General features: G+C 45.9%; 1 protein-coding gene across 2 annotated transcripts in view; it reads right to left on the reverse strand.

Moving 5' to 3' along the window:
- Nucleotides 1–20912, reverse strand: part of LOC138638927 (zinc finger protein 850-like) — a 72373-nt gene that overhangs the window by 25306 nt on the left and 26155 nt on the right. For both annotated transcript variants that reach the window (XM_069728680.1, XM_069728681.1), the window contains exons 2-3: nucleotides 14757–14905; nucleotides 4324–4497 (exon numbers count right to left, since the gene is read on the reverse strand). In XM_069728680.1, coding sequence (XP_069584781.1) covers nucleotides 4324–4497; nucleotides 14757–14885 — 303 coding nt within the window. In that variant the 5' untranslated portion in view covers nucleotides 14886–14905. The remainder of the gene's footprint in view (nucleotides 1–4323; nucleotides 4498–14756; nucleotides 14906–20912) is intronic.

A 20912-nucleotide genomic window follows, 5' to 3' on the forward strand; every position in this document is an offset into this window, starting at 1 on the left:
GATAGAAGCTGGCATAGCCTTATGGGCTCTGCTACATAGGAGCGATGCTCAGATCGCCCCCATGTAGCTGAATTACAGGATTGCTATGAGCGCCGACCACAGGGTGGCGTTCATAGCAATCCTGTATCAACAACCATAGAGTTCTTCAGGAGACCTCTGGTTGTCATGTCGACGCACCGCTGACCCCCGACCCACGATCACGTGACGGGGTCAGCTGTGCGTGCATTTCCATCCCGGTGGCCGGAAGCGCTTGTTAAATGCTGCTTTCAGAGTTTGACAGCGGCATTTAACTAGTTAATAGGTGTGGGCGGATCAAGATTCCACCCGCGCCTATTGCAGGCACATGTAAGCTGTTAAAAACAACTGACATGTCGCAGCTTTGAGGTGGGCTCACCGCCGGAATGCACCTCAAAGAGGGGGTACTGACGTCAGATGCACTATTTTGTCCGACATCAGTAAAGGGTTAAAAAAGGCAGCTCTGTACTATAAGGCCGGCGTCACACACAGCGTAAAACAATACGGTCCGTATATTACGGCCGTAATACGCTGAAAAGTCCCCAAAATAGTGGTCCGTAGCTCCTCCGTAGGCAGGGTGTGTCAGCGGATTTTGCGCATGGCATCCTCTGTATGCAATCCGTATGGCATCCGTACTGCGTGGTTTTCTCGCAGGCTTGCAAATCCGACATACGGCTATACAAGGGAGCCATGTGTAAAAAAAAAAAAAATATATATATATATATATATATACACATATATACACATATATACACATATATACACATATACACATATATACACACATATACACACACATATACACATACATATATACATGCATACATATACAGTGCCTACAAGTAGTATTCAACCCCCTGCAGATTTAGCAGGTTTACACATTTGGAATTAACTTGGCATTGTGACTTTTGGACTGTAGATCAGCCTGGAAGTGTGAAATGCACTGCAGCAAAAAAGAATGTTATTTCTTTGTTTATTTTTTTTTTTAAATTGTGAAAAGTCTTTTCAGAGGGTCATTTATTATTCAACCACTCAACCCACCAGAATTCTGTTTGGTTCCCCTAAAGTATTAAGAAGTAGTTCAGGCACAAAGAACAATGAGCTTCACATGTTTGGATTAATTATCTCTTTTTCCAGCCTTTTCTGACTATTTAAGACCCTCCCCAAACTTGTGAACAGCACTCAAACATGGTCAACATGGGAAAGACAAAGGAGCATTCCAAGGCCATCAGAGACAAGATCGTGGAGGGTCACAAGGCTGGCAAGGGGTACAAAACCCTTTCCAAGGAGTTGAGCCTACCTGTCTCCACTGTTGGGAGCATCATCCGGAAGTGGAAGGCTTATGGAACTACTGTTAGCCTTCCACGGCCTGGACAGCCTTTGAAAGTTTCCTCCCGTGCCGAGGCCAGGCTTGTCCGAAGAGTCAAGAGGCGCCCTCTGCTGGTTGTCCTCATATGAGGTCGAGCCTGGGAGCTTTCTAGGAAAGTTCCCACGATCTAGGAACAACCAGCCGAGGGCGCCTCAAGGCAAATGCAGGTAAATATAGGTCATTGACCTACTTTACCTTCATTCTCCGGGGTTTTACAGCCAGGAGCACAGCTGCATTAGCAGAACTCCTTGCTGCAAAATATTTTAACCCCTTCAGATGGATTTACATCGTTTGACTTTACAGATCTGCGGAAGGTAAGGATATTGTTGGTTTTTTATGTTATTTTTGTTACAGAACGAGGGTCTTCAGCCAGTGGATTGAGCGTACAATAAAATATTAAAACAACCTGTGTTTTTATTTCATTAAAATACTTTTTAATAATGTGTGTGTGTTTTTTTAACCATTTAATGCAAATGGATTAATAATGGATAGGTGTCATAATTGACGCCTCTCCATTATTAATCTGGCTTAATGTCACCTTACAATAGCAAGGTGACATTAACCCTTCATTACCCCATATCCCACCACTACACGGGAATGGGAAGAGAGTGGCCAAGTGCCAGAATAGGCGCATCTTCCAGATGTGCCTTTTCTGGGGTGGCTGGGGGCAGGTGTTTTTAGCCAGGGGGGGGGGGGGGGGGGCAATAACCGTGGACCCTCTCCAGGCTATTAATATCTGCCCTCAGTCACTGGCTTTACTACTCTGGCGGAGAAAGTTGCGCGGGAGCCCACGCCAATTTTTTTCTGCCATTTAACCCTTTAATTTAGTAGATAGTAGTGTGTATATGCAAAATTTGGCCGTTCTAACATTAGTAGTGTGGAATATGCAAAAAAAAAGGGGGCTATGAGATGGTTTACTGTATGTAAACCAAGTCTCATATGTCGGGTATATATATATATATATATAATCTATTCTATGTGTACACATTTATTCTACCTATTCTTCTGTAAGCTGTCAGTGTGATTTTACTGTACACCGCGCTGAATTGCCGGCTTTTCTCTCTAACAGCGCTGCGTATTTCTCGCAAGTCACACTGCTGGTCCGTGTGTGATCCGTATTTTTCAGGCTTCCATAGACTTTCATTGGCGTATTTCTTGCGCAGTACGGTGACAAACGCAGTATGCTGCGATTTTCTACGGCCGTAGAAAGCCGTAAAATACGGATCCATAAAATACGGTAGATAGGAGCAGGGGCATAGAGAATAATTGTGCCGTATGTTTTGCGAGTTTTACGGACGTAGTTTCTGCGCTCTTACGTCCGTAAAACTCGCAAGTGTGACGCCGGCCTAAAGCTGTAATTCCTAACCCCTTTCTCCAATTAGGATATGACTCCTCTCAAATTAAAGCTGAGAGTTGGCACGGTTATCCCAGATTGATTATAGAACTATCTTGAACACCTTTTGGTAAACAGCTAAAATCCCAAAACTTATGTCACTGTCCAAATTATTCTGCAGCCGCTGTATACCAACATCCCCCAGAATCCTCCAGTGTATACTGTATAATCTGCCAGCAGTCTCCTCCCATCACCCAGAATCCTCCAGTATATACTGTATAATCTCCCAGCAGTCTCCTCTCATCACCCAGAATCCTCCAGTATATACTGTATAATCTCCCAGCAGTCTCCTCTCATCACCCAGAATCCTCCAGTGTATAATCTCCCAGCAGTCTCCTCCCATCACCCAGAATCCTCCAGTGTATCTACATATATAATTGTCTAAGGGTTTTTCTGTCTGTCTGTCCTGGAAATCCCGCGTCTCTGATTGATCGAGGCCGCCAGGCCTCGACCAATCAGCGACGGGCACAGTCTGCCGCGAATTCTGGAATCATCATTGTCCATATACTACAGGGACATGTATATTCTAGAATACCTGATGCGTTAGAATCGGGCCACAATCTAGTACTGTATAATTTCCCAGCAGTCTCCTCTCATCACCCAGAATCCTCCAGTGTATACTGTATAATCTCCCAGCAGTCTCCTCTCATCACCCAGAATCCTCCAGTGTATACTGTATAATCTCCCAGCAGTCTCCTCTCATCACCCAGAATCCTCCAGTGTATACTGTATAATCTCCCAGCGTATACTGTATAATCTCCCAGCAGTCTCCTCACATCACCCAGAATCCTCCAGTGTATACAGTATAATCTCCCAGCGTATACTGTATAATCTCCCAGCAGTCTCCTCACATCACCCAGAATCCTCCAGTATATACTGTATAATCTCCCAGCAGTCTCCTCTCGTCACCTAGAATCCTCCAGTGTATACTGTATAATCTCCCAGCAGTCTCCTCTCATCACCCAGAATCCTCCAGTGTATACTGTATAATCTCCCAGCGTATACTGTATAATCTCCCAGCAGTCTCCTCTCATCACCCAGAATCCTCCAGTGTATACAGTATAATCTCCCAGCAGTCTCCTCTCATCACCCAGAATCCTCCAGTGTACACTGTATAATCTCCCAGCAGTCTCCTCTCATCACCCAGAATCCTCCAGTGTACACTGTATAATCTCCCAGCAGTCTCCTCCCATCACCCAGAATCCTCCAGTGTATCTACATATATAATTGTCTAAGGGTTTTTCTGTCTGTCTGTCCTGGAAATCCCGTGTCTCTGATTGATCGAGGCCGCCAGGCCTCGACCAATCAGCGACGGGCACAGTCTGCCGCGAATTCTGGAATCATCATTGTCCATATACTACAGGGACATGTATATTCTAGAATACCTGATGCGTTAGAATCGGGCCACAATCTAGTACTGTATAATTTCCCAGCAGTCTCCTCTCATCACCCAGAATCCTCCAGTGTATACTGTATAATCTCCCAGCAGTCTCCTCTCATCACCCATAATCCTCCAGTGTATACTGTATCATTTCCCAGCAGTCACCTCTCCAGTCAGCAGCTCTGTGATCTCGGTGGTGAGATCTAGGACCTTCTTCTCAGACATCGGGGAGTGTGGGGCTTCTGTGATGGGGCTCTCACTCCTGCTCCTTCTTCCGGATACATGGAGATGGATGATGGGAGTCACACAGTCACCTGATGTCTTCTCTATGGTGTAATCCTGTATATGGAGAGATGTTGATGAATATTACACATAAGGAAACATAAGAACATGACATTTTATGTGTGGTCTCTGCAGCTGCCCGTCCATCTCAGCAGGAGAGCTCATGTGGCACTGACTACCTGGATTACTCCCTGCTGTTTGGGAGGTCCGAGGACCCTGGTAGTTTGTGTTGACTCTCGATCTCCAAGTTACTGCCAGTGGTTTGGTGGTGGTGCTGTCCGGGCCGCTCTGTCAGCAGTGTGCTGGATACAGCCGTCAGGGTGAAGATCGAAAGATACAGGCAGACATCACTGAAACCTGGCTCAGCCCTTCTGACACAGTCTCCCCTGCTGCACTCTCTTACGGTGGCTTCCACCTTTCCCACACACCCCGCCCCAGCAGCAAGCATGGCGGAGGAGTTGGTTTTTTCCTGTCAGATAACTGCTCCTTCACCCCAATCCCACTGCCACCCTCTGTTACCCTCCCTTCCTTTGAGGTGCACTCTTTGTGCATCTACTCCCCCTCCAACCTCCAACTGACTGTCATTTACCGCCCCCCAGGGCCAGCCACCACCTCCTTTGACCACTTCACCACCTGGCTACTTCATTTCCTTTCCACGGACATCCCCACTATCATCATGGGCGACTTCAACATACCCATTGACACTTCCCTCAGCTGCCATTAAACTTCTCTCACTTCCTCATTCGGCCTCACTCAATGGTCTTCTGCAGCCACCCACAAAGATGGTCACACACTGGACCTCATCCTCACCTGCCTCTGCTCTCTATCTAACCTCTCTAACTCACCTCTTCCACTCTGACCACAACCTTCTCATCTCTCTCCATTCCATGTCTACAATCCCCACCCCACAAACTTTCACACCCTCGCAGAAATCTTAAACATCTTGACCTACATTCATTCTCTGAATCCCTCCTCCCTCTCACATACATAAGTTCCATACACAATGCGGATGCCGCTGCCTCTTTTTATAACACAACAATAGCTGTAGCTTTGGAATCTGCTGCCCCACTTATACACACCAAAGCTCGCAAAATCAACAGACAGCCCTGGCACACCAGCCTGACCAAAGAACTGAGGCGAGCTTCCAGGGCTGCTGAGCGCAGATGGAAAAGATCCCACTCTAACGAGCACTTCATCGCATTCAAACAGTCCCTCACTACTTTCAAGACCACACTCGCCACAGCTAAACAAACCTACTTCTCATCTCTCATATCCTCCCTCTCTCACAACCCTAAACAGTTATTCAACACCTTCAATTCTCTCCTCCGTCCCCCAGCACCTCCTCCCTCCCTACTTATCTCTGCTGAAGACTTTGCCTCATTTTTCAAGCAGAATATTGATAGCATCAGAGACAGTTTTGGTCAACAACCCCCAGAGCCCTTCCTCCCGACTTCCCAGCCCTCCACCTCCAAAACCAACTTCTCCACCATTACAGAAGACGGACTCTCCACTCTACTCTCAAGATCGCATCTCACCACCTGTGCACTTGACCCCCTCCCATCCCACCTCATCCCAAACCTCACCACAGTCTTCATCCCAACCCTAACCCATCTCTTCAACCTATCACTAACAACTGGTGTTTTCCCCTCAAGCTTTAAACATGCCTCCATCACACCTATCCTCAAAAAGCCCTCTCTTGACCCATCCTCTGTATCTAGCCATCGCCCTATATCACTTCTCCCCTATGCCTCCAAACTACTGGAACAACAAGTCCATCTTGAACTGTCCTCCCATCTCTCTTCTTGCTCCCTCTTTGACCGCTTACAATCTGGCTTCCGGTCACACCACTCCACTGAAACTGCCCTAACTAAGGTCACCAATGACCTTTTAACCGCCAAGAGCAAGCGACACTACTCTGTCCTCCTCCTCCTGGACCTGTCGGCTGCCTTTGACACAGTGGACCATTCCCTATTATTACAGACCCTCTCATCCATTGGCATCACAGACTTGGCCCTATCCTGGATCTCATCATACCTAACAGACCGGACATTCAGCGTCTCCCACTCACACACACCACCTCCTCACCTCGCCTCCTATCTGTCGGAGTCCCACAAGGTTCAGTCCTAGGGCCCCTGCCCTTCTCCATTTACAACTTTGGCCTGGGACAGCTCATAGAATCTCATGGCTTTCAGTATCACCTCTATGCTGATGACACACAGATCTACATCTCTGGACCAGATATCACCACCCTACTAACCAGAATCCCTCAATGTCTGTCCACTATTTCATCCTTCTTCTCCGCTAGATTTCTGAAACTTAACATGGACAAAACAGAATTCATCATCTTTCCCCCCCCCCCCCCCCAATTACAGTAAATGGCGGCCCACTCTCCCCAGTCCCACAAGCTCGCTGCCTCGGGGTAATCCTTGACGCTGATCTCTCCTTCAAACCACATATCCAAGCCCTTTCCACTTCCTGCCGACTTCAACTCAAAAATATTTCACAAATCCGTTCATTCCTCAACCATGAATCTGCAGAAACGCTAGTCCATGCCCTCATCATCTCCCGCCTTGACTACTGAAACCTCCTGCTCTGTGGCCTCCCCTCCAACACTCTCGCACCCCTCCAATCTATTCTAAACTCTGCTGCCCGACTAATCCACCTGCCCCCCACTATTCCCCGGCCTCTCCCCTCTGTCAATCCCTTCACTGGCTCCCCATCACCCAGAGACTCCAGTACAAAACCCTAACCATGACATACAAAGCCATCCACAACCTGTCTTCTCCATACATCTGTGACCTCGTCTCCCGGTACTTACCTACACGCAACCTCCGATCCTCACAAGATCTCCTTCTCTACTCCCCTCTTATCTCCTCTTCCCACCATCGTATACAAGATTTCTCTCGCGTATCACCCCTACTCTGGAACGCTCTACCACAACACATCAGACTCTCGCCTAACATCGAAACCTTCAAAAAGAGCCTGAAGACCTACCTCTTCCGACAAGCCTACAACCTGCAGTTACCACCGATCGACCAAACCACTGCATGACCATCTCTACCCTCACCTACTGTATTCTCACCCATCCCTTGTAGATTGTGAGCCCTCGCGGGCAGGGTCCTCTCTCCTCCTGTACCAGTTATGACTTGTATTGTTTAAGATTATTGTACTTGTCTTTATTATGTATACCCCTCCTTAACCCCTTAGTGACAGAGCCAATTTGGTACTTAATGACCAGGCCAATTTTTGCAATTCTGACCACTGTCACTTTATGAGGTTATAACTCTGGAACGCTTCAACGGATCCCGCTGATTCTGAGATTGTTTTTTCGTGACATATTGTACTTCATGTTAGTGGTAACATTTCTTTGATATTACTTGCGATTATTTATGAAAAAAACGGAAATATGGCGAAAATTTTTAAAATTTTGCAATTTTTAAACTTTGTATTTTTATGCCCTTAAATCAGAGAGATGTGTCACGAAAAATAGTTAATAAATAACATTTCCCACACGTCTACTTTACATCAGCACAATTTTGGAAACAAAATTTTTTTTTGTTAGGGAGTTATAAGGGTTAAAAGTTGACCAGCAATTTCTCATTTTTACAACACCATTTTTTTTTTAGGGACCACATCACATTTGAAGTCATTTTGAGGGGTCTATATGATAGAAAATAATGAAGTGTGACACCATTCTAAAAACTACACCCCTCAAGGTTCTCAAAACCACATTCAAGAAGTTTATTAACCCTTTACGTGCTTCACAGGAACTGAAACAATGTGGAAGGAAAAAAATGAACATTTAACTTTTTTTTGCAAACATCTTAATTCAGAACCATTTTTTTTATTTTCACAAGTGTAAAAACAGAAATGTAACCATAATTTTTGTTATGCAATTTCTCCTGAATACGCCAATACCCCATATGTGGGGGTAAACCACTTTTTGGGCGCACCGCAGAACTTAGAAGTGAAGGAGCGCCGTTTGACTTTTTCAATGCAGAATTGGCTGGAATTGAGATCGGACGCCATGTCACGTTTAGAGAGCCCCTGATGTGCCTAAACAGCGGAAACTCCCCACAAGTGACACCATTTTGGAAACTAGACCCCTTAAGGAACTTATCTAGATGTGTGGTGAGAACTTTGAACCCCCAAGTGCTTCACAGAAGTTTATAACGTAGAGCCGTGAAAATAAAAAATCGCTTTTGTTTACACAAAAATTATCTTTTTGCCCACAAATTTTTATTTTCACAAGGGTAACAGGAGAAATTAGACCACTAAAGTTGTTGTGCAATTTCTCCTGAGTACGTCGATACCCAATATGTGGGGGTAAACCACTGTTTGGGCGCACCGCAGAGCTTGGAAGAGAAAGAGTGCCGTTTTACTTTTTCAATGTAGAATTGGCTAGAATTGAGATCGGACGCCATGTCGCGTTTGGAGAGCCCCTGATGTGCCTAAACAGTGGAAACCCCCCACAAGTGACACCATTTTGGAAACTAGACCCCCCATGGAACTTATCTAGATGTGTGGTGAGAACCTTGAATGCCCAAGTGCTTCACAGAAGTTTATAATGCAGAGCCGTGAAAATAAAAAATATTTTTTTTTCCACAAAAAAGATATTGTAGCCCCCAAGTTTTTATTTTCACAAGGGTAACAGGAGAAATTGGACTGCAATAGTTGTTGTGCAATTTATCCCGAGTACGCTGATGCGCCATATGTGGGGGTAAACCACTGTTTGGGCGCACGGCAGAGCTCGGAAGGGAAGGAGTGCCTTTTTGGAATGCAGACTTTGATAGAATGGTCTGTGGGCATTATGTTGCGATTGCAGAGCCCCTGATATACCTAAACTGTAGTAACCCCCCACAAGTGACCCCATTTTGGAAACTAGACCCCCCAAGGAACTTATCTAGATGTGTGGTGAGAACTTTGAATGCCCAAGTGCTTCACAGAAGTTTAGAATGCAGAGTCGTGAAAATAAAAAATATTTTTTTTTTTCACAAAAAAGATATTGTAGCCCCCAAGTTTTTATTTTCACAAGGGTAACAAGAGAAATTGGACCCCAGAAGTTGTTGTCCAATTTATCCAGAGTACGCTGATGCCCCATATGTGGGGGTAACCCACTGTTTGGGCGCACGGCAGAGCTCAGAAGGGAGGGAGCACCATTTGACTTTTTGAGCGCAAAATTGGCTGTCGTGTTTGGAGACCCCCTGATGTACCTAAACAGTGTAAACCCCCCAATTCTAGCTCCAACCCTAACCCCAACACACCCCTAACCCTAATCCCAACCCATAATCCTAATCACTAACCCCAACGATAATCACAACCCTTACCCCAAAACAACCCTAATGTCAACCCTAACCATAACCCTAATCAAAACCCTAAATCCAACACACCCCTAACCCTAATCCATAATCCTAATCACTAACCCTAACAATAATCACAACCCTTACCCCAAAACAACCCTAATGTCAACCCTAACCCTAATCAAAACCCTAAATCCAACACACCCCTAATCTCAACCCTAACCTCAAACCTAATCCCAATACACCCCTAATCACAACCCTAACCTTAACCCTAATCCCAAGCGTAACCCTAATGCCAACCCTAACCCTAATACCAACCCTAATCCAAACCCTAACCCTAACCCCAGCTCTAACCCTAACTTTAGCCCCAACCCTAGCCCTAACTTTAGCCCCAACCCTAAGGCTACTTTCACACTTGCGTCGTTTGGCATTCCGTCGCAATCCGTCGTTTTGGACAAGAAACGGATCCTGCAAATGTGCCCGCAGGATGCGTTTTTTGCCCATAGACTTGTATTGCCGACGGATCGTGACGGATGGCCACACGTCGCGTCCGTCGTGCACTGGATCAGTTGTGTTTTGGCGGACCGTCGGCACAAAAAAAACGTTCAATGAAATGTTTTTTGTACGTCGCATCCGCCATTTCTGACCGCGCATGCGTGGCCGTAACTCCGCCCCCTCCTCCCCAGGACATAGATTGGGCAGCGGATGCGTTGAAAAACTACAGCTGCTGCCCACGTTGTGCACAATTTTCACAACGTGCGTCGGTATGTCGGGCCGACGCATTGCGACGGCCCCGTACCGACGTAAGTGTGAAAGACGCCTAACCCTAAGTTTAGCCCCAACCCTAACCCTAAGTTTAGCCCCAACCCTAACCCTAAATTTAGCCCCAACCCTAACCCTAAATTTAGCCCCAACCCTAACCCTACCCCTAACCTAACCCTACCCCTAACCTAACCCTACCCCTAACCTAACCCTACCCCTAACCTAACCCTACCCCTAACCTAACCCTACCCCTACCGCTAACCCTACCCTAACCCTACCACTAACCCTACCCCTACCCCTAATTTTAGCCCCAACTGCTGTTCTCCTGCCGGCCGGCAGATGGAGACAGATGGCAGGCGCACTGGGCATGCGTCCGCCATGTTCTTCTGCCGGCGGCCAGGAGGAGCAGCAAGAGGATCCAGGGACCTAGGTGAGTATGCTAGGGTCCCCGAATCCCCCTATTTCTCTGTCCTCTGATGTGCGATCACATCAGAGGACAGAGAATTACATTTTACGTTTTTTTTTTTTTTTTTGCGGTCGCCGGTAAACAGTTAATTACCGGCGATCGCAAAACAGGGGTCGGTAAAACCGACCCCGATCATGCTCTTTGGGGTCTCGGCTACCCCTGGCAGCCGAGACCCCAAAGATTCTCCCGATGCCGGCCGGTGGGCGCACTGCGCATGCGCCCGCATTTTGAAGATGGGGGCGCCCACCGGGAGACACAAGGAGCATCGGGGGAGCTAGGTGAGTATTGGGGGGCCACCTGGGACCCCTTTTCTCTGTCCTCCGATGTGCGATCACATCGGAGGACAGAGAAATTAAAAAGATCGCTTTTTTTTTTTTTTGCGATCGCCGGTAAACGGTTAATTACCGGCGATCGCAAATGCGGGGTGGGTTAAAAACCCCCCGAATCATGTTCTCTGGGGTCTCGGCTACCCTCGGCAGCCGAGACCCCGGAGAAAATCGGCCTCTGGGGGCGCTATGTACTTTTTCCACAGCGCCGTTAATTAACGGCACTGTGGTTTAAGTACCCTTAGCGGCCGCCGTTAAAAGGCGTATCGGCGGTCGCTAAGGTGTTAAATGGCGCTATAACAATAAATAATAATAATAAATAATATGAGTTTACTTCTCCACTCAGCAGATAATAGAAATATAGAAGAGTTTACCTCTCCACTCAGCAGATAATAATAGAAATATAGAAGAGTTTACCTTCTATATTGTTGTTACAAACCCCCAAATATAACAGAAAGCATGGAAAGTCTACTTCTAAAGCAGATAGATGAAGCTGCAACCCATAATGAGGTCCTGGTTATGGGGGACTTTAACTACCCGGATATTAACTGGGAAACAGAAACCTGTGAAACCCATAAAGGCAACAGGTTTCTGCTAATAACCAAGAAAAATTATCTTTCACAATTGGTGCAGAATCCAACCAGAGGAGCAGCACTTTTAGACCTAATACTATCTAATAGACCTGACAGAATAACAAATCTGCAGGTGGTTGGGCATCTAGGAAATAGCGACCACAATATTGTGCAGTTTCACCTGTCTTTCACTAGGGGGACTTGTCAGGGAGTCACAAAAACACTGAACTTTAGGAAGGCAAAGTTTGACCAGCTTAGAGATGCCCTTAATCTGGTAGACTGGGACAATATCCTCAGAAATGAGAATACAGATAATAAATGGGAAATGTTTAAGAACATCCTAAATAGGCAGTGTGAGCGGTTTATACCTTGTGGGAATAAAAGGACTAGAAATAGGAAAAACCCAATGTGGCTAAACAAAGAAGTAAGACAGGCAATTAACAGTAAAAAGAAAGCATTTGCACTACTAAAGCAGGATGGCACCATTGAAGCTCTAAAAAACTATAGGGAGAAAAATACTTTATCTAAAAAACTAATTAAAGCTGCCAAAAAGGAAACAGAGAAGCACATTGCTAAGGAGAGTAAAACTAATCCCAAACTGTTCTTCAACTATATCAATAGTAAAAGAATAAAAACTGAAAATGTAGGCCCCTTAAAAAATAGTGAGGAAAGAATGGTTGTAGATGACGAGGAAAAAGCTAACATATTAAACACCTTCTTCTCCACGGTATTCACGGTGGAAAATGAAATGCTAGGTGAAATCCCAAGAAACAATGAAAACCCTATATTAAGGGTCACCAATCTAACCCAAGAAGAGGTGCGAAACCGGCTAAATAAGATTAAAATAGATAAATCTCCGGGTCCGGATGGCATACACCCACGAGTACTAAGAGAACTAAGTAATGTAATAGATAAACCATTATTTCTTATTTTTAGTGACTCTATAGCGACAGGGTCTGTTCCGCAGGACTGGCGCATAGCAAATGTGGTGCCAATATTCAAAAAGGGCTCTAAAAGTGAACCTGGAAATTATAGGCCAGTAAGTCTAACCTCTATTGTTGGTAAAATATTTGAAGGGTTTCTGAGGGATGTTATTCTGGATTATCTCAATGAGAATAACTGTTTAACTCCATATCAGCATGGGTTTATGAGAAATCGCTCCTGTCAAACCAATCTAATCAGTTTTTATGAAGAGGTAAGCTATAGACTGGACCACGGTGAGTCATTGGACGTGGTATATCTCGATTTTTCCAAAGCGTTTGATACCGTGCCGCACAAGAGGTTGGTACACAAAATGAGAATGCTTGGTCTGGGGGAAAATGTGTGTAAATGGGTTAGTAACTGGCTTAGTGATAGAAAGCAGAGGGTGGTTATAAATGGTATAGTCTCTAACTGGGTCGCTGTGACCAGTGGGGTACCGCAGGGGTCAGTATTGGGACCTGTTCTCTTCAACATATTCATTAATGATCTGGTAGAAGGTTTACACAGTAAAATATCGATATTTGCAGATGATACAAAACTATGTAAAGCAGTTAATACAAGAGAAGATAGTATTCTGCTACAGATGGATCTGGATAAGTTGGAAACTTGGGCTGAAAGGTGGCAGATGAGGTTTAACAATGATAAATGTAAGGTTATACACATGGGAAGAGGGAATCAATATCACCATTACACACTGAACGGGAAACCACTGGGTAAATCTGACAGGGAGAAGGACTTGGGGATCCTAGTTAATGATAAACTTACCTGGAGCAGCCAGTGCCAGGCAGCAGCTGCCAAGGCAAACAGGATCATGGGGTGCATTAAAAGAGGTCTGGATACACATGATGAGAGCATTATACTGCCTCTGTACAAATCCCTAGTTAGACCGCACATGGAGTACTGTGTCCAGTTTTGGGCACCGGTGCTCAGGAAGGATATAATGGAACTAGAGAGAGTACAAAGGAGGGCAACAAAATTAATAAAGGGGATGGGAGAACTACAATACCCAGATAGATTAGCGAAATTAGGATTATTTAGTCTAGAAAAAAGACGACTGAGGGGCGATCTAATAACCATGTATAAGTATATAAGGGGACAATACAAATATCTCGCTGAGGATCTGTTTATACCAAGGAAGGTGACGGGCACAAGGGGGCATTCTTTGCGTCTGGAGGAGAGAAGGTTTTTCCACCAACATAGAAGAGGATTCTTTACTGTTAGGGCAGTGAGAATCTGGAATTGCTTGCCTGAGGAGGTGGTGATGGCGAACTCAGTCGAGGGGTTCAAGAGAGGCCTGGATGTCTTCCTGGAGCAGAACAATATTGTATCATACAATTATTAGGTTCTGTAGAAGGACGTAGATCTGGGGATTTATTATGATGGAATATAGGCTGAACTGGATGGACAAATGTCTTTTTTCGGCCTTACTAACTATGTTACTATGTTACCTCTCCACTCAGCAGATAATAATAGAAATATAGAAGAGTTTACTTCTCCACTCAGCAGATAATAATAGAAATATAGAAGAGTTTACCTCTCCGCTCAGCAGATAATAATAGAAATATAGAAGAGTTTACCTCTCCACTCAGCAGATAATAATAGAAATATAGAAGAGTTTACCTCTCCACTCAGCAGATAATAGAAATATAGAAGAGTTTACCTCTCCACTCAGCAGATAATAATAGAAATATAGAAGAGTTTACCTCTCCGCTCAGCAGATAATAGAAATATAGAAGAGTTTACCTCTCCACTCAGCAGATAATAGAAATATAGAAGAGTTTACCTCTCCACTCAGCAGATAATAATAGAAATATAGAAGAGTTTACCTCTCCGCTCAGCAGATAATAGAAATATAGAAGAGTTTACCTCTCCACTCAGCAGATAATAATAGAAATATAGAAGAGTTTACCTCTCCACTCAGCAGGGAGATGATCTCTAAGGCGAGGTTCGTTATTCTCCATGTAATCTCTTTCCTGTCCTCGTCCATCCTTGTTGGGTTGCTCAATGGATGATCTGGGGGCTCCAGTCCTGTCGCCATCTTAATGATTGAGGGAGAGACTGGGGATGACAGGGTACAATAGGAGAACATAATTTTACCTCTATACAAGTCACTAGTGCGACCACACTTAGAATACTGTGCACAGTTCTGGTCTCCGGTGTATAAGAAAGACATAGCTGAACTGGAGCGGGTGCAGAGAAGAGCGACCAAGGTTATTAGAGGACTGGGGGGTCTGCAATACCAAGATAGGTTATTACACTTGGGGCTATTTAGTTTGGAAAAACGAAGACTAAGGGGTGATCTTATTTTAATGTATAAATATATGAGGGGACAGTACAAAGACCTTTCTGATGATCTTTTTAATCATAGACCTGAAACAGGGACAAGGGGGCATCCTCTACGTCTGGAGGAAAGAAGGTTTAAGCATAATAACAGACGCGGGTTCTTTCCTGTAAGAGCAGTGTGACTATGCAACGCTCTGCCGTATGATGTTGTAATGAGTGATTCATTACTAAAATTTAAGAGGGGACTGGATACCTTTCTGGAAAAGTATAATGTTGCAGGTTATATATAATAGATTCCTTGATAGGGTGTTTATTATTATTTATTTATATAGCACCATTAATTCCATGGTGCTGTACATGAGAAGGGATTATATCAAAATACAAATATCACTTAGGCTAGGTTCAGATTGCATTAGTGCAATCCGTTTAGCGCCAGCGGATTGCGCTAACGCAATGTGATATAAAGGGGTCGCGTTAAACGTCCCCGCTCTCGCAGATCTCCGAGAGCGGGGAACGGACCGCAGGCGCGCCTCGGACGAAGCAGCGTCCGTGGCGCGCCACAAAACACCGGCACATCGCTAGCGCGTGCCAAAAATGGCACGCGCTAGTGATGCGCGTCCCCACTGCGGTTAATGGGCGCGCTAACGGACGCGTTGCACGGCGTTAATTTCGCCGTGCAACGCTGTCCGTTAGCACGGTCCCATTAACGGAATGGGAACCTAGCCTTACAGTAAATAAATTAACAATAACAGACTGATACAGAGGGAAGAGGACCCTGCCCTTGTGGGCTTACATTCTATATGATTATGGGGAAGGGGACAGGAGGTCGGGGGGGTTGCAGTAGCTCCAATGGTGATGAGGTGGCCGTGTGGTCATTACAGGCTGTAAGCTTCCTTGAAGAGGTGGGTTTTCAGGTTTCTTTTTAAGGATCCAAATGTGGTGGATAACCGGATGTGTTGGAGCACTGAATTCCAGATGATGGGGGATATTCGGGAGAAGTCTTGGAGGTGATTTGGTGAGGAGCGAATAAGCGTGGAGGAAAGGAGGAGGTCTTGGGAGGACCAGAGATTACGTGAGGGAAGATATTGAGAGACTAGTTCGGAAACATATGGAGGAGAAAGGTTATGGATGGCTTTGTAGGACAGTGTTAGTAGTTTAAACTGGATACGATGGGACATTGGGAGCCAGTGAAGAGATTTGCAAAGAGGGGAAGCAGGAGTGTAGCGAGGGGAGAGAATAATTAGTCGGGCAGCAGAGTTAAGGACGGACTGGAGGGGTGTGAGAGTGTTAGAAGGTAGGCCACAGAGGAGGATGTTGCAGTAGTCGAGGTGAGAGATGAGGGCATGCACAAGCATTTGGGTGGGGTGAGGGTTGAGGACAGGACGGCTTCTGGAGATATTTTTGAGTTGGAGGTGACAGGAGGTGGCGAGAGCTTGGATGTGCGGTTTGAAGGACAGTGCAGAGTCCAGGGTTACTCCGAGGCAGTGCATTTTGGGGACAGGGGAAAGTGTAATTTCATTTATTTTGATAGATAGATCAGATAGGGGAGATATGGAGGAAAGATAATTCAGATTTGTCCACATTGAGCTTGAGGAAGCGAGAGGAGAAGAAGGAGGATATGGTTGATAGACACTCTGGGATTCTGGAGAGCAGAGAGGTGACATCTGGGCCAGAGATGTAGATCTGAGTGTCATCAGCATATAGATGGTACTAGAAGCCATAGGACCTTATAATTTTTCCCAGGCCGAGTGTATAGATTGAGAAGAGTAAGGGTCCTAGGACAGAGCCTTGGGGGACTCCAACAGAGAGGGGGCGAGATGAGGAGGTATGGGAGTAGGAAACGCTAAATGTGCGGTTGGTAAGGTATGAGGAGATCCAAGATAGGGCAAGGTCTTTGATCCCAAAGGAAGAGAGGATCTGTAGTAGGATGCAGTGGTCAATTGTGTTGAAGGCAGAGGACAGGTCTAGAAGGAGGAGTATAGAGAACTGTCTGTTAGCTTTGGCTGTAAGTAAGTCGTTAGTAATTTTGGTCAGGGCAGTCTCAGTGGAATGGTGGGGAAGGAAGCCAGATTGTAGGTTGTCGAAGAGAGAGAGTTAAGGTACCGTCACATTAAGCGACGCTACAGCGATACCGACAACGATCCGGATCGCTGCAGCGTCGCTGTTTGGTCGCTGGAGAGCTGTCACACAGACAGCTCTCCAGCGACCAACGATGCCGGTAACCAGGGTAAACATCGGGTTACTAAGCGCAGGGCTGCGCTTAGTAACCCGATGTTTACCCTGGTTACCATTGTTAAAGTAAAAAAACAAACACTACATACTTACCTACCGCTGTCTGTCCCCGGCGCTCTGCTTCTCTGGTCTGGCTGTGAGCACAGCGGCCGGAAAGCAGAGCAGTGACGTCACCGCTCTGCTTTCCGGCTGCCCGGCACTCACAGCCAGACCAGAGAAGCACAGCGCCGAGGACAGACAGCGGTAGGCAAGTATGTAGTGTTTGTTTTTTTACTTTAACGATGGTAACCAGGGTTAACATCGGGTTACTAAGCGCGGCCCTGCGCTTAGTTACCCGATGTTTACCCTGGTTACCAGCGAAAACATTGCTGAATCGGTGTCACAAACGCCGATTCAGCGATGTCTGCGGGGAGTCCAGCGACGAAACAAAGTTCTGGACTTTCTTCCCCGACCAGCGACAGCACAGCAGGGGCCTGATCGCTGCTGCCTGTCACACTGGACGATATCGCTAGCCAGGACGCTGGAACGTCACGGATCGCTAGCGATATCGTCTAGTGTGACGGTACCTTTAGATGCAAAGTGAGAGGAAAGTTCACCATGGATGTGCTGCTCAAGGAGATTGGATGCAAATGGGAGCAAAGATATGAGGCAATAGCTGACATAGTGCTTGGGTCAAGGGATGGCTTTTTCAGGATAGGTGTGATTGTGGCATGTTTGAAGGCAGTGGGGAAAGTACCAGAAGTTAGTGAAAGGTTGAAGCGATGGGTTAGGGATGGGATTAGTGTGATGGTGAGGTTGGGGAGGAGGTGGGATGGGGTCAAGGGCAGAAGTGGTGAAGTGTGATTTGGAGAGAAGATGAGCAAGCTCCCCTTCAGTGATTTTGGAGAGGGAAGTTATGGGGTTTGGGCATTGGTCTGGTATACAAAGGGGTTGTGGTGGTTTGGCGACAAAGATTTGCCTTGTTTGGTCGATCCTATTTTTTTTTTTCGTAAATCAAGTTTATTGAATTGCATGTAAATAACATAGTAGTAATCAGATGTTCAAATGCAGTTATAGGCACATACAGGATTGTGAAAGTGATACAAAAATGGACAGCTGTATACTAAAAGTTTCAACACTTAAACATTGATCGTCAAGTCAATAAAGTTGTAACTTTGTGAACAAATTACCTCTGGCTTAATCAGAGGTCTAATGGTTTAAAAGGATTGCTTATGATGTATCAGAAGCTCCCACTATTCAGCCAACGACTAGCTCCAGGTGGGGCCAAGCCGCCGGATGAAAGCAAGAGTGCCTAGGCTCGTCCGAGCACTCAATGTCGGTTATGGAATCTATATGAGGCAGGCCAGGCGAAGAGAAAGTAATAAAGAGAGGTGGAGAGAAAAGGAAAAGAAGAAGAGAAGGGGGAGAAGAAGAGAGTGAGAAAGAAAAAAAAAAAAAAAGGGGGGGGGGGGGGGGAGAGGTGAGGAGGAGGGGGGTGGGATAAGGGTAGGGAGAATCTTGTCTTCAGTCCCGGCTAAATTGAGACTATTGTTCTTTTATGCTAAGGTAAGGCTGTTAATGCAATGTTTACTGTCTAGGGGAGTTCTGATTATGGGCCGCAAGGGAACCAATACTATCAATGTAGCCAAGTGTTCAGTTCCTCAGATTCTCTAAAAGCAATCCAGGGAGACCAAGTGTTAAACACTATCTGCGGTTCTAGTGTCCTGGCCAACCAATTACTCCATCCTGTAAATGTGATTTAGTTCAACCACGAAGTCAGCACGTGAGGGGGATATTGACTGTTTCCAGAAGCGAGGGATCACGTTACGTGCAGCTGTTAGAAAATGTCGTAATAGACCTTTCTTGAATTTGGCAATGGAGAGGTCGCATACAGACAACAGGGCCAATTCCATGGTGGGCTGGACTCTATAGAGAGATAATTTGTTATAAAGTGCAAAGATGCCCACCCAGAAGTGGTGAATAGGCGGGCAGGACCACCAGATGTGGGGGTAGGTACCTCTGTCGCTCCAGCACCTCCAGCAAGTATCGGGGGTGGTGGGGAACATAAGGTGAATACTAGACGGACATCTGTACCATCTGGCCAGGAGTTTATAGCTCCTTTCTTGGTAATCTGAGCAAAGCGAAGATCTGAAGGTAAATACCAGACTCTTGAGGCGTTCCTCCGGAGTCAGGTGCGTGCTTAATTCATTGTCCCACTTTAGGAAGAATGTAGGAGGGTCAAGTGAGGTTGGCTGGTAGCCCTGGAACATTCTATATAGCAATGATATTGTGTGGGACAAGGGGCTCCCACCCAGGCACATGGACTCAAAAGAAGTTAGCTGTCTAAAGATGTCAGCCCGCCTAGATAACACTGAGATAGCTTTTGATTTGCTCATAGATGAACCACGAGCCCGGCGGTGGCGGCTCTCCATGAGCAAAGATAGCCCCCAAGGTCTTAATTGAGGTTTGATCTACGTAGTCATGGACCACCGGACAACTGTCTCTATGTTTGTGAATGAACATGATCCTGTCCTGCTGGAAAGTCTGGGTTTTCAAAAATTGGTGTCAGGGGTCCTGGGATAAAGGAAAAGTTTAATTTTTGAATGCCATGCTTAACGTACTGAGTTAGAGGTCTAGTAACGAAAGGCTGATCATCTCCTCGGATTCCCCCAGTGCCCTCTCTCCAGAAGTGCGTCGCCGAGCCATGTCCCGAGAACTTCATCTCTAGGCCTACCCATTTCTTACTTGACTTGTGATGGAACAGGTCGAGAACGCAGGTTTCAAGAGAGGCATAGCTATAGAGCAAGAAATCCGGGAGGCCCAGTCCTCTGGACTGTTTATTCCTGCACAGGAGGGGATATGCCAGCCGTGGACGTTTGCCGGACCACACAAATCTTGTTATCGCTGATTTGAGCATGGAGAAGAAGGAAGCTGGGAGATACAGAGGGATGGTCTGGAAGAAATAAAGGAGGCGTGGTAAAAGATCCATTTTGATTGCGTTAATTCTTCCAAGCCAAGATGAGTGCAGTTTGTTCCACTTCCCCAGGTCAAGCTCCGCGTTGTGTAGTGCAATTTTATGGTTCGCATCACATAGATGTGAGAACTTAGTGGTTAAGTGTATACCTAAATAGGCAAGGGAATCTGAGCGCCATCTAAATGGGAACGAGGAGCATAACTGTGAAACTAAGGAGGGCGGTAACAAAATATTTAGCATTTCAGATTTATGCGTTTTAATTTTAAAATTACTTAAGGCTCCATAGCTGTTTAATTCTGATAAAATATTAGGTAGGCTAGTGATAGGGGAGGTGACATACATGAGTATGTCGTCAGCGAATAATGCCAATTTGTGGTCTTCTGATTGGAACTTCATTCCTGCTATGGAGGGGTTATTACGAATAGCGATTGCCAGGTGTCCATAGTTAACACAGAGTAAAGGGGACAGCGGACACCCCTGCCTCGTGCCGTTCCGTATGCAGAAAGAGTTGGACAATGAGCCGTTTACCCTGACCTGGGCAGAAGGGGACTCGTAGAGGGATTTGATACTCCACAATGCTTTTTTTCGTAGTCCAAT

The sequence above is a fragment of the Ranitomeya imitator genome, chromosome 5 (assembly GCF_032444005.1).
Source record: "Ranitomeya imitator isolate aRanImi1 chromosome 5, aRanImi1.pri, whole genome shotgun sequence".
In the NCBI taxonomy this organism is placed as follows: Eukaryota; Metazoa; Chordata; class Amphibia; order Anura; family Dendrobatidae; genus Ranitomeya; species Ranitomeya imitator.